This window comes from Mya arenaria, chromosome 4 (genome assembly GCF_026914265.1).
Source record: "Mya arenaria isolate MELC-2E11 chromosome 4, ASM2691426v1".
Lineage (NCBI taxonomy): Eukaryota > Metazoa > Mollusca > Bivalvia > Myida > Myidae > Mya > Mya arenaria.
In genome coordinates this window covers 20,399,392-20,411,956 of record NC_069125.1, presented here as the reverse complement: position 1 = coordinate 20,411,956, position 12,565 = coordinate 20,399,392, and the positions used below count along the sequence as shown (strand labels likewise).

At 36.1% G+C, this 12,565-nt stretch overlaps 1 protein-coding gene across 1 annotated transcript in view; it reads right to left on the bottom strand.

Annotated features, from left to right (window-relative positions):
- LOC128232091 (uncharacterized) overlaps window positions 1–12,565 on the bottom strand; it is a 64,490-nt gene that overhangs the window by 25,921 nt on the left and 26,004 nt on the right. Inside the window, exons 20-33 of the mRNA XM_052945446.1 lie at window positions 11,758–11,925; window positions 11,260–11,541; window positions 10,787–10,996; window positions 6,044–6,187; window positions 5,277–5,483; window positions 4,840–5,024; window positions 4,010–4,136; window positions 3,437–3,648; window positions 2,802–3,066; window positions 2,537–2,626; window positions 1,875–2,151; window positions 1,534–1,661; window positions 1,185–1,285; window positions 607–732 (exon numbers count right to left, since the gene is read on the bottom strand). Coding sequence (XP_052801406.1) covers window positions 607–732; window positions 1,185–1,285; window positions 1,534–1,661; window positions 1,875–2,151; window positions 2,537–2,626; window positions 2,802–3,066; window positions 3,437–3,648; window positions 4,010–4,136; window positions 4,840–5,024; window positions 5,277–5,483; window positions 6,044–6,187; window positions 10,787–10,996; window positions 11,260–11,541; window positions 11,758–11,925 — 2,522 coding nt within the window. The remainder of the gene's footprint in view (window positions 1–606; window positions 733–1,184; window positions 1,286–1,533; window positions 1,662–1,874; window positions 2,152–2,536; window positions 2,627–2,801; window positions 3,067–3,436; window positions 3,649–4,009; window positions 4,137–4,839; window positions 5,025–5,276; window positions 5,484–6,043; window positions 6,188–10,786; window positions 10,997–11,259; window positions 11,542–11,757; window positions 11,926–12,565) is intronic.

Here is a 12,565-nt window from a genome sequence, read left to right as displayed (position 1 = left end):
CGTATTTATTTCTAAATACTTAAATCATCAAAGGAATTAAAATCACAAACTTGTAAAAGTCAGTTTTAAAAGGCAATGTTTTAGACGTAAACATTGATCTAAAATTAGTACGCGTTATGATTTCATAAAACATGGTCTCATCCGCTTTTATTGAAATGTATATTCTCTTTGCCTTTTTACACAAGTGGAAAATTTAAGATATATATGCAAGAACGTCTATCAATCGTGTTTATGTGTTCAGAACCTCGGACACGGTACGTGCGTAGACGGTAACTCAGTAAGCCTCTCTGAATTGTATGCGTTATGAAGCAATGATTTCTATACTTAGCGTTTTAAATCATGAAACAAGAATGTTTGTATTAATCAATAAACAAAAGCATGTGAATTCCATTTCTGATCATTCCATAGAAATTTAATAAACGCAAAAGCTACTAATCATATCGTGTTTAGTAATAAAAACTTACTAAGCCTTAAACAATACAAGAGCACGGTCCCCATTTCAATAAATTCCGTATTTCCTTCCTGACTTATCCACATGGGAGCGTCACTTACCAGAAAGCTGACGGTATTTCCATCCTTATGTATCCATATAGAAGCGTATCTTACCAACAAAGATGACGGTATTCCCATCCTGATCAATTAGAGTTGTGTAGGAGGGAGCAGTTGGGACAGGGGTGGTAAACTGGTTCCCAACAGTGTCATCTTTAAACTCGAACAGGCGATTCGTGTTACCTAGAATATCGCGAACGGTGGTATAATTCACTGGCGCTCTTATTTCATTGTGAATGACAATCGAATTCCTATGAAACCTTAGTGCTCAGCAGAGCTGGGATGGATTATTAATATAGTGAAATATCAATTGGATATGTGTGTGGAATTAACAATCAGACGTTTTGTTTTTGTATTACAAAGATGTATCCTTATTTGTACAAAAAGAAAGTACTGCAAAACCGAGGAAGCCGCTTTACGACCCATAATATGAAATATTAAATTCAGAATTCCATGCAATCGTGAAATGGCCAGATTTGTCGTATAGAAATATGTAGTAACATAGAAAAAACTAATGTTACTATTACAGAATACTCGAATATAAGACTTATTTCGAAATAGCTCAGACACTGAACGTTTGAGAACATACATATGTATAGCATGTGTCAGACTAAAACTTGAAATAAACAGGATACCCGCATAGAGAGTAATGACGTAAGGGCCGACAGCAAAATCGTCCTCCAACGTCACCGATGTAAGAATGTCATCTACGTAGAAATCTTCGTCGATTGCCACACTGTGAACAAAACCTTGCATGTCACAAAATACTCAGAATGACATAATACTGCTTTTAGTTTTCTATAGGTTGTGTGTATATATGATAATAACATGTTAACAGGATAACGTTTGATTCTATCAGTATGCAACAGTAACTAAAATGTAAATTAAGCTAGTTTGTTTTTAATCTGCTTATTCAATGTTCCAAAAGTTCAACATGAAGCAGCAAGGTATCCCGTGACACAGAATATACCATAGCAGTCTCACCTGTAGTCAAGGGGCAGTTCTGTTTGCGGTGATTGGCTGAATGACGTGCCTTCCACTTGGAAGAGAAACTGTGAGGTACACCGTCGTGTGTCCGCGTGAAAAAGGTCGAAATGGTAAATCTCGCCCACCTAAGAATGAGATATATGCAACGGAAAGTTTAAAAGTAATGGACTGTAATAAATTTATTTATAGATTTGTGATTTTGTTTCCCTCACCTTCACGTGATTGCATAAAACAAAGCATATGATCATCATGTTACCTCAATTGGAAAAGGCAGGGTACAAATAAGTGAAAAATTATGTACAAAATCAAATGTTTTAAAGTTATTCAACAAATATTACCTCAAGCTCCATCACGGCTGACAGTGGTGAGTTAACGAGATTTTCACACACACCCGATGAGGAAATGGTTCCCTGCTGGGGCTGCACAAGCCCACCACCGACAGACGCAGCCGGCGAGAGGTCGACATAGAAACAATAGTCGCTATGTTTGGACTGAGAGGCCACGTGGTCCACTATTTTTGTGCGATTAATGAACAACCACATGGCTTCTCCTCCGCCGACGGTTATCTTCTCTGTCCCGTTGAATGTTATTCCGGAACGTACGGCGCTGGTGAAGCTGTGGGACAGCATGGGCAATAATCAGACTCCGTTTTACAACGGTGGATCTACTCAATTCCATCATGCAATGTTTTGTTGCCATTTTTTTCAATTCAGATTTAATCCAATTTTCGTCAATATAACAGTAATTAAAATTGTATCCACTAATTTAAAACCTTTTTCCTTAAAACTTATTATTTCTATTGAAAATTTAATGGTGCATTCCCAAATGTAATCATCGCATTTCGGAATACACAAAACTTATCAATATGTGCAAATGTATGAGGTAAACATAATAGTAAACTTAATCATAAATTAAAATTGATATTTGCATTCAACATTTAAAAAAAATAACATTCAAGTAGATTAGATCAATTTTATTTTGAGGATTAAAATATATCTACCCGAAGTTATGGTAAACGCCATCACAATCTTGCTGCTCCTCGGCCGAAAATCCTTCACCATCAACCGGGAAAAACGCATCGGACCAAAACCTTGACCCAATAGAAAACTAAGTTAGTTTTTGTGTTTACAACAGTATTGCATTTGTTCAATGCTCTTTTTCAAAATACACAACAACGTAAAGGTGCACACCGAATACTTTTTAATTACTTCTAGTATGGCTGATAAATATATTTAAATGAAACTATATTTTGACCGGACGCTTACGTTTTCATCGTCCCTGACTGATGTGCTAGGATAAGAGTATCATTTATCTCGACATTAACGCCCGTATTCGAGCGATACCATGTCGAGAAAGTGTCCAGGGAGGGCGTATCAGAGACTTTTAGCCACGCCCCATAAGGCGAATGGACAATATCGGGGTTGGACACGTCAGGGTAGACAAGATCGGCAAAGTCCGTGTGGGTCTTACTGAAGTCGTAATACAGCACGTCCAGAACAATGTCCTGAGCTCCAGGGTTAGTCGGCGTGGCTAGGTGTATAAAGGGTAAAAATTTCATTTTCTGTTTATTTCGTAAGCGAAAAAGTCAACATTTTCTGCCTTATTGTTTTTATTTTTATGAGAAATATTCGGGTTGCCAAATATACATGGTAACTAACCGGTGTCTATGCCAGGATCTACACTTGGTAATAATATAGGATCGTCAAAATCTGTTGCATATTATGAGGCTCTTAAATGTCTTAGAAATAACGGGGCCGGTGATAATGAAACACATTTAACAAACTCTTACAACGCAGGAATATTTTGAAAAAATAAAGATTTAAAATTTCAATCAAGCTCATGGATGATTTGTATGCGTTGATTGACACAAGATACCTAACATGCGTCAGTGTTAACTTACTCGCGTCGGGCGTGATGACAGTGGTTGGAATACTTTTACCGCTCGTATAACCCTCGTAGGCCATTTTGACGGAGCAGTCGTATGTTGTACCAGCTACGACATTGCTGTTAAACGTAATAGTGAATGACGTAGCACCCGAAGTGGCGTCACTGTCAGTTAACGTATCGTACAGTTGAGCCGCAGTGTCGCTCACGCATGTCAGCTGATATTCCCTGTAACCGTACAGATCATCATTTACGTATTTTTGAATTTTCTTTCATCGTTAAAGGCAATACTGTTTTAATGTATATAACGGATAATTTACTTATTTATTGAGGTTAGGTAAGTATACGTAATCAAGATATAAGAATGCATTTTTTTATTTTTTTCTTGGGTGTAATGTTTCGTTGTTTATAGTTTAAAAGAAAATATCAGGCCGAATTGAGTTATTTATGATCGTACACAGATTCTTAGAAAATTGAAAACATTCAACATGTGAATTATGGGAGTTGAATCCATATATTAATTAGTTTATGTAACTCGTCGGCAATACATGGTTTAATTGGATTTGTTTTATGTGAAGTTGTATCTTACACGGAGCCGTCGAGGGAGGGAGAGGTGCCCAGGGTGGAGTTCGGCTGGAAGAAGATTTCGGTCGGCTGGTCGAAGCTCACTTCAATCTCAGTGCCGGAGTTGGCGACAGCCTGCAGGTTCTCCGCAGCTGAAGGGCAAGACAAGTTGAAAGGCTGTTCGATATAAAATTATAATAAACAAAAGTTTGCAAAGAAGAGATAAAATCGTACAGCGAATCGCATAATAAGTATATATAAGTATGTATCCGTTCCGAATGTATCACGAAATAATACATAGAAATGGCAGCGGTTATGAAATAAGTTCATATGCCAAGATTTTCCGGCTAATCTTGAATTATTGACAAAGTAGAATAAACGATTCCTAAAAATTGGTTTGGTTTCGGTGTTGTGTCTATTATTTAAGCGTGATATTTGGACAGTAACACGTGATGTTATCCAACTGCACTCTCACAGATTTACCGTGTTTCCAACTTTTTTTTATTTTTGTGATAGTGATAAAAGACTGATGATAAAAGATCAGATCGCAGATTTTCATATTTCCACTCCAAAATTGATGTTTTATGCATTTTGTTTAAACTGTTTGCTACGGTTTAATCCATAAAACATCAAATTTGGAATAGAAATATGAAAATCTGCTATCTGATCTTATGTCAACAGTCTTTCATCACTGGTTTGCAGATAATTACGCAAACAATTGCTTATTCCAGACAAAAAATAAAACAGTTGTTAAAACGTTCAATCTGTGAGAGTGCAGCTTTAATGTGGTTGTTGTTTTTTTGTTGCTGTTGCTTTTTTGGATGGGTTGTAACACGTTTGATCCATTTTACATACAGCACTGGAAGAGCGATGCGTTAACGTTGAGGTAGTATGTTGGGTCGAGTGCTGTGGTGTCGTCAAATGTTACACCGAACGCAGAGGTAGGTGATTCGCACGTCGCCCCCGTCAGTGCCGTAGACACGTCATTGAGCGCAGTGACCAGCTGACACTGACACGCCAGTGGGTTGCCAGTTAACGTGCTGCAATATAAATGATAATGTTACTGTTTTAGTGAACATCATGTTTGATCCGTTCGGGTAGAAAGAATAAAGTGAATTTCATTCACCAACGATAGTTTATGAAAACATCTCTGGTGATAAAGTGTTCATAGTATTATAAAATCCCTTCAAATATCGCTTCGTTTGAACTGTACTGGTAAGTCAATGTCATTTTCAAAAACTGTGCAAAGTCTAATAATTTACTGATAAAATCATCCGTACGACCGCACTTACAGTGAAGTTAGTGTACTGAGGTATGTAAAGGCGTTTTCCCCGACTGTCTCAATGTCGTTGTTGGAGAGGTCGATGGTGGTGATTGGCTGTGTGAGGAGGGCGGGGAAGTGACTGAGCGCGTTGTCCTCGACGTACAACTCCTCTAGGGAAACCAGGGCATCGAACACCGTCTCCCCGATAACCGTGATCGCGTTGTTCTGGAGGTACCTGCAGCGAGAGGGAATGACTTTCACTCTCATCTTTTACTGAAATCACTATCTACACAAATGCATTTGAAGAATACCACATCGTTACCAGATAACCATACACAGAGCAGAATACATTTATAATGAATAGTGACGACGACTGAATAAGCTTGTTTTTTATTAGAATAAAACATTGATACGTGTGTAAGGCTTCCCATTCAAAGGTACTTTCTCACGTTTTGTACTTTAAGACAATTCCTGACCTGTCCGAAAATAGTTGTCAAAATGGTAAATCGTCATAAGAGGTTCGATCCAAATGATAGATATAATGTTTGCATTAATTCAATAGAACACTAAAATAAAAATAATCAATATTGTATTAAGTGCGTTACCGGCAATTTAAATGTTTGTCATTTGTAACATTTCAGCCATTTTTTATGTATCTGTCATTCTTTTTTTTTTTTAAATAAGTTATATGTGTAAATGATATATGACCGATTTTGAACAAGATATCGTAAAAAATAATTGTGAAAGAAAAAGGCTCATTCAAGAGGATGACTTTATATTCACACTTAAACTTACAATATCTGAAGACCTGTGAGATCATCGAAGAGGCCCGTCTGTACTTTTTCAATGTTGTTATCCGATAAGCGCAGTGTCTGTAGGTTAGTCTGCCCGGAAAATGAGTCATCATTGATTTGAGAGAGACCGTTATTGTCGATAAGACTGAAATGGCAAACACATAGGTCCTCATTTAATAAATTTCAAATTAAAAAATATATGAATTTGCACAATTTCTTAATGTTAACATTTTTCAAACATATATAACGAATTTGAAGCAATTGAGGAAATCGAACAGAGTCGACATATAAAACATGTCGATTATTACAAGACGTTCGTGTAGATCATGCTACCTATGAAACGTTAGTTCTGAAGCAATCTTTAAAGAATTAAGCTTGTTAGATAAATTTGGCTTTAAGTTACGCTTGTTTGGAGCACCATGAATGAAAAAGGTTGATGAACTCAATTTTTCAGTTCGTAGTTACTTGGCAAAAGAGGGCCATGATGGCTCTAAATCGCTCACCAGAGTGAAAGTTTTAAAACTTTGTTGTTGTTTTTCTTATGAGAATTAATCAGTTTATTGGTTTATGACAATGCAATTCGAGATTGAACTATGTGAGTATTGTCAAATGTGGTATATTTTAAGATCAACCGAGCACACAATTGGTATTTGTTTGCAAAACTGCACACATGTTCTAAATTGAATTTGTGTAGCCTTAATAGCAATAAAGAAGGTCATAGGGTAACAGAGGGTCATCAAAGCACAATAATGATATTTGTTTTCAAAATGTACACATGGCCCAATTTTTATTTTATGTAGCTTAAAAATAAGAAAGTATGTCAAAATTTCACATTGTATATGTAATCCGAGGGCAACATTGATATTTGTTTTCATAACTATACACATGGTCCAAATTTCGTTGCTGTAGCTTCAAAAATAAGGGGTTCACAAGTTCCCTATTCACTAAGGAAAATCTTTGAAAACATTATTGTTGCCCACACCCTTGCTATTTTGTATGTAACAACATAAAGTTGTCCTCTGTCCTCTACCAAGTTCCTAGTGCAACAAGAGTTCTGCATGGAATTAACTTCTTTAAACAATTTTGAAAGAGCACCATCCAATGACCATCCCAGTAAAGTTTCATCTAAATTGACCAAGCACTTTAGGAGAAGATGTCGTATGAAGCAATTGTTGGAAGTTCGACGGACGGACTGTGGTCGATGGGCAAATCTCACTCTGAGCACTACTTGCTCAGATTAGATAAAGACTCGAACTAAAAGGTATCTAGAATTATTTGGTATGTCCTTGTTTTGCCTTATTTAAAATAAAAGCACTTACTAAGTGTCATTAGCATGTTTAGTATTTGTGATGTTCTATTTGTTTTGAATGTCAAATAGTATACCTTTAAAAATCGCCCTAAACGTATTTATGATGTCGTTGTTAAATAAAAACAATAACTATGTCTTGCTTTGCTTTAAGTTTGCTTAATGTTTTTCGCCTGAACCTTTGAAATTTTACATAAAGTAGGATGGACACAGCAGGGGAGGGGGGCATGTTTATTTTATTCAGTTTATGAATCAGTTGGAAATTTCAGTTGAACAATCGGAAAATAATTCTGATATTGATTCGTGTTTATCGAATTTTATTAACGGTATCGATACTATTTGCGTACCATTGTTTTCACGTAAAACGGATACTAATGTGTATCTATCTACTCCTAGTGTTAGTAGTAGTTTATTCGATAAAACATGTAAAGACGAACGAAAGTCATTTTACACTGCTTTAAATAATTACAGAAAATATAAAACTGAGGAAAATAAGGCTATAACGATTCGGGTGAGAAGTGTTTATAAAAGGAACGTTCGAAGTTATAACTACCTAAATATGAATAAGCGGACGGATCAATTAAACACAAAAGATTATTGGAAATCATTTAAAGATGGAACAACTCATAAAACTCCTAAAAATATATCTCTTGAATCGTTTACAGCCTACTTTCAGGCAATTAATGATAGGTTTTTTCAGCCAGACGAAGACGTATGTACTTTAATAATGCTATTTTACAAAATGAATTAAAGATAATGTTTTCTGAACTAGATTTGCCATTCACTGAGGAAGACGTTCTTAAAGGAATTTCAAATTAAATTTGGGAAAAAGTGCTGGTCCAGATCGGATACTTAATTAATTTTTGATATATGGTAAACATATACTATCGTCTTTTCTTTTAAGGCTAACTTTTAAGGCTAACTTTTAATAACCGGGTATTTTCCGGAAAAGTGGACTGAGGGTTATATAGTCCCAATACATAAAAAGGGAAATCTTAACGAAGTTGGAAATTTTCGAGGAATCACATTATTAAGTGTTGTGGGAAAACTATTCACAAATATCATTAACAGCCGGCTTTCAACTTGAGCCGACTATTACCATGTATATATCGAGGCACAAGCTGGATTCAGAGCTAAAATGAGTACCGTTGATAACATTTTTGTATTACAAAATTTAATTAACCATGTTCTTAAAGAAAACAAGCAGTTATTTTGTGTTTTTGTTGATTTACAAAAGCGTTTGATTATTTAGTACGAGACAATATGTGGTATAAACTGTATATATTAGGACTACGGGGCAATCGCTTTTCAGTTATAAAGTCTATGCATAATCATGTGTATTCGAGAGTTAAACACCAAAACGAGTTAGGTGCAGTGTTTGAAAGTAATTTAGGTGTACGTCAAGGCGATTGCCTATCGCCGTTATTATTTTCATTGTATATTAACGATCTAGAGGAAGTATTATATCTCAAAGGGGTCGACACAGGATTTTTAAAGTTCTTGCTACTCTTATATGCAGACGATATTGTAATTTTTGCTAATTCAGCAGCAGAACTGCAAGCGAATATTAATATATTAGAGGAATATTGTAACACATGGAAACTTAAGGTCAATAAAAGCGAAACAAAGATATTGGTTTTTAGGAAAGGGGGAAGAGTGCCTATAAATCTTCAGTTTTTCTATCAGGGATCATCATTGGAGGTTGTAAACAAATTTACATATTTAGGTATAGTCTTTAGCTCGGGGGGTTAAGCACATAAAGCAATTTTTAAATTAAGAAAATATTTGAACAAATTTACTTTTATAACACCTCAACATAAATTGAAACTTTTTGACAAACTTATTAGACCTATCCTATTATATGGTTCAGCAGTTTGGGGATTTTCAAAACGATTGCTAATTGAAAGGATACACACCCAATTCATAAAATATGTACTTTCGGTTAAAACAACAACACAAAATGACTTTGTATATGCAGAGACGGGCAGATTAGATCTACTGTCGCAATGCATTATAAATATTATTAAGTACTGACTTAAAGTTTTAAGTATGCCGAATGATAAATATGTAAGAACCATCTATAATGTAATGATAAATGATGTTGTAAAATTGTCATTTTCGAAGCAAAGAATACGAGACGTTTATGTTCAAAATTTAAACAGCATATTGTCAGACTCCTCAAGAGCTTTATTTTATAAAAACATTCCTGATTTAGAATTAAAACTCTATCTTAAGTGTGTTAATGTACAGAAATTCAGAATTGCTTAAAGCCAATTAAGATTATCGTCGCATCGGTTAAATATAGAAGTTGGTAGGTGGAATAATACAATTTTGGAACAAAGACTTTGCCCACATTGTAATGTCTTAGAAGACGAATTCCATTTCTTGGTTGAATGCAGCCTGTATACAAATATTAGATCTAATTATATTCCTAGATATTATCGTACTAATCCAAATATGTTTAAAACCATAAAATTGCTGAAAACAGATCATACTGATTTGTTAAAGAATCTTTCTATTTTCGTGTATAAAGCATTTGCTCAGAGAAAGAATTTCATTACTTTACATGATACATGATTATTATAGGTTTTAACACCAGCCGTTATATAGTTGTAATAAGGATCTGTTCGTAATAATTCTTTTAATAAACATTTGCTACTATTTCTGTTCCTGTAACATATCTCAACTAGTTAAAAAACATATATATATATATATATGGAAATGATCATGGACTATCATAGTCTACTTCATGGATGTATATATGTGTGATCTTTTTTGTGGAAATAAACTTGTGTTCTGTTATGTTCTGTTCTGTTCTGTTTTTCAAAAAGTTACCTTCCGGCCATGACATCCGGAGTCTGGACGAAACTTTGAAGGCAAGTGGATGGGAACTTTACTCCGATCACATGCCAAACTCCCTCTATATATTTCAATTTCCCGGTCTATAAATTATAGCGTTGTGTTTCAACAGGCCCTGTTCAACCAGTACGGGTTCCAGAGTCTTATTTTCGTCGTTTTTAGTGCAATAGATATATTTATTTACAATGCTTATTTACTGTGCATATTTATTTGCGAACAAGCTTTAGTTGCTGCGTTCCTCATCATATATGTATTACCTTTCCTGTCTATATTGTACCTACCATATGCGTCATATTGTTGCTTTTCTCTCCACGTCTGTTTGCTATTCCTATTTCCTATTATGGAGGCAATCAAAGTCATTAAATTGAACTGGACGTATATACGTGACATTTCTCGTCTCAGACATGTTTTGCCACTTATAAACATTAAGGTGACATCAAGTACGTTGCTGACATGTTTCTCTTGCTTTTTCAAATGAGTTACTGGAAGCTGCAGGACTGTTCCTGTTCATTCTATGCACATAACTTAAATACTTCTTGAAAAATTTCGTGTATAAAATAAAATCTGGCTCGTACTTACATGATCTGAGGATTTTGTGACAACAGAGCCTGCGGATAAATATCCAGGTTATTGTTTGAGAGGTCGATCTTTGTGAGGGCAGCGTTGTTGAAGGCGTCGGTGCTAAGAGCGGTCAGGTTATTGTTGCTCAACCTGAAGTATTCCCCCACACTACACGTGCCTCCAAACATCGTCTCCACCTGCACTGACACATTGTTGTTGCTCAAGTTTCTGAAAGCATGCGGAAATGTTTCGCAATACTAAAATAAATAACTCACGTGAGTCATGGCCCTACTGAGTCCTACAATACCTACACTACACTGCGTCTATATACTACGGACACTGAAGGTAACACATTCAGTACCATACACAAATACATGTCAAACTAGTTATTATTTTACACGCATAATGAAGTAAAATAAACTTTGCAAATATGAAAGCACTCATAAGTGATATAGTGATATAACAGTGTATAATATATAGATATGTCTTACAGGTCTTCTGAAGTGGAAACATCATAAAAGGCCTCAAACTCGATCGTTTCCACCTTTCCGTCATGGAGAAAGATGTTTTTTGCCGACACATCGTAGAAAGTGTATGTCGGAATGGTCGAGAATAGCAGGGAATTGAGGAAGATCGCCTCCGACACGGCTACGGATGAGAAGGACTTCCAGTGAAGTGCCCGGACAGGGTTACCTTGCAGATCTAGCCACTCGATCGTCAGCCCGTTGAACGCCTGCGAGTTTATACGTGTTATCTGGTTATTGACTAGGGACCTGCAATTGATATCAACACACTATTGGTACATGTATATTCATTGCAAAGTGTGATATTTGAATGCTAAATTCGTGTTTCAATTTCAACTAGATCCAAACGGGTATGAAACAGATTTGCAAAAAGGAAACATGCATTGTGTCTCTTCAAATCCTAAGCATTTTCAACTAATATACTTGTCCTATATAGCTAAGCAATCCACAAACAATTAGCCGTACATTGTGTTTTGGATGTTGAGGTTCTCAAACGTGTGGCTTTCCAAGATGACGAGGCGGTTATTACTAAAGTCCATGTTTCCCTGACCGGGTCCCCCAGAGTCAACCACCGTCAAATCCGCGAAGTCTCCGCCGTTGGGAAGACGAGTCAGCTTGTTGTTAGCGACTGAGCTAAAATATTGTATAATACGTCATCACTTCCTATTTGGAATTAATTTACTTTACTGATAAAAAAACCAATATAATGAAGACATCAACCTCTAACCTTGTACGGCGATTATTGGTTACACTCCACCGCAGGCACAGGACGTCATTCTGAAGTCAGGACGTCATATTGACGTCGAGTTTTGACCAATTTAAATCAAAATGCGACCACTTTTCAAACTATTTATGATGGGTTTTTTTAAACAATTAATCCCCCATCCTATAAAACAATTGGTTTGCAAATGATATCGATGTCATAATATTTTATTATTTCAGGTCTTGTGGTATAGATGTCAGCCTCTCACCCAAGAGGTTAACCCAAGACGTTGTGGGCTCCCTCTCCATCAGGGGTTCTTTCGCATGGCCTCTTAAAAGAATGCAGCAATGACTTCTGCCCAGGAAACATCTTCAAATTTAAGCTGTTTCACAACCCATATCGATATATAATATAATATTGTATCTGCTCGTCAAGGGACTGACTGGATAGGAAATTGAAAATAAACGTCGGTAAAACGTCAGATATTTGGTCGCCGATGTTGCGATGGAACTCAACGTCATTCCGACGACACACTGACATTGTGTTTGTACTGGGTCTGCTTTACAGCAA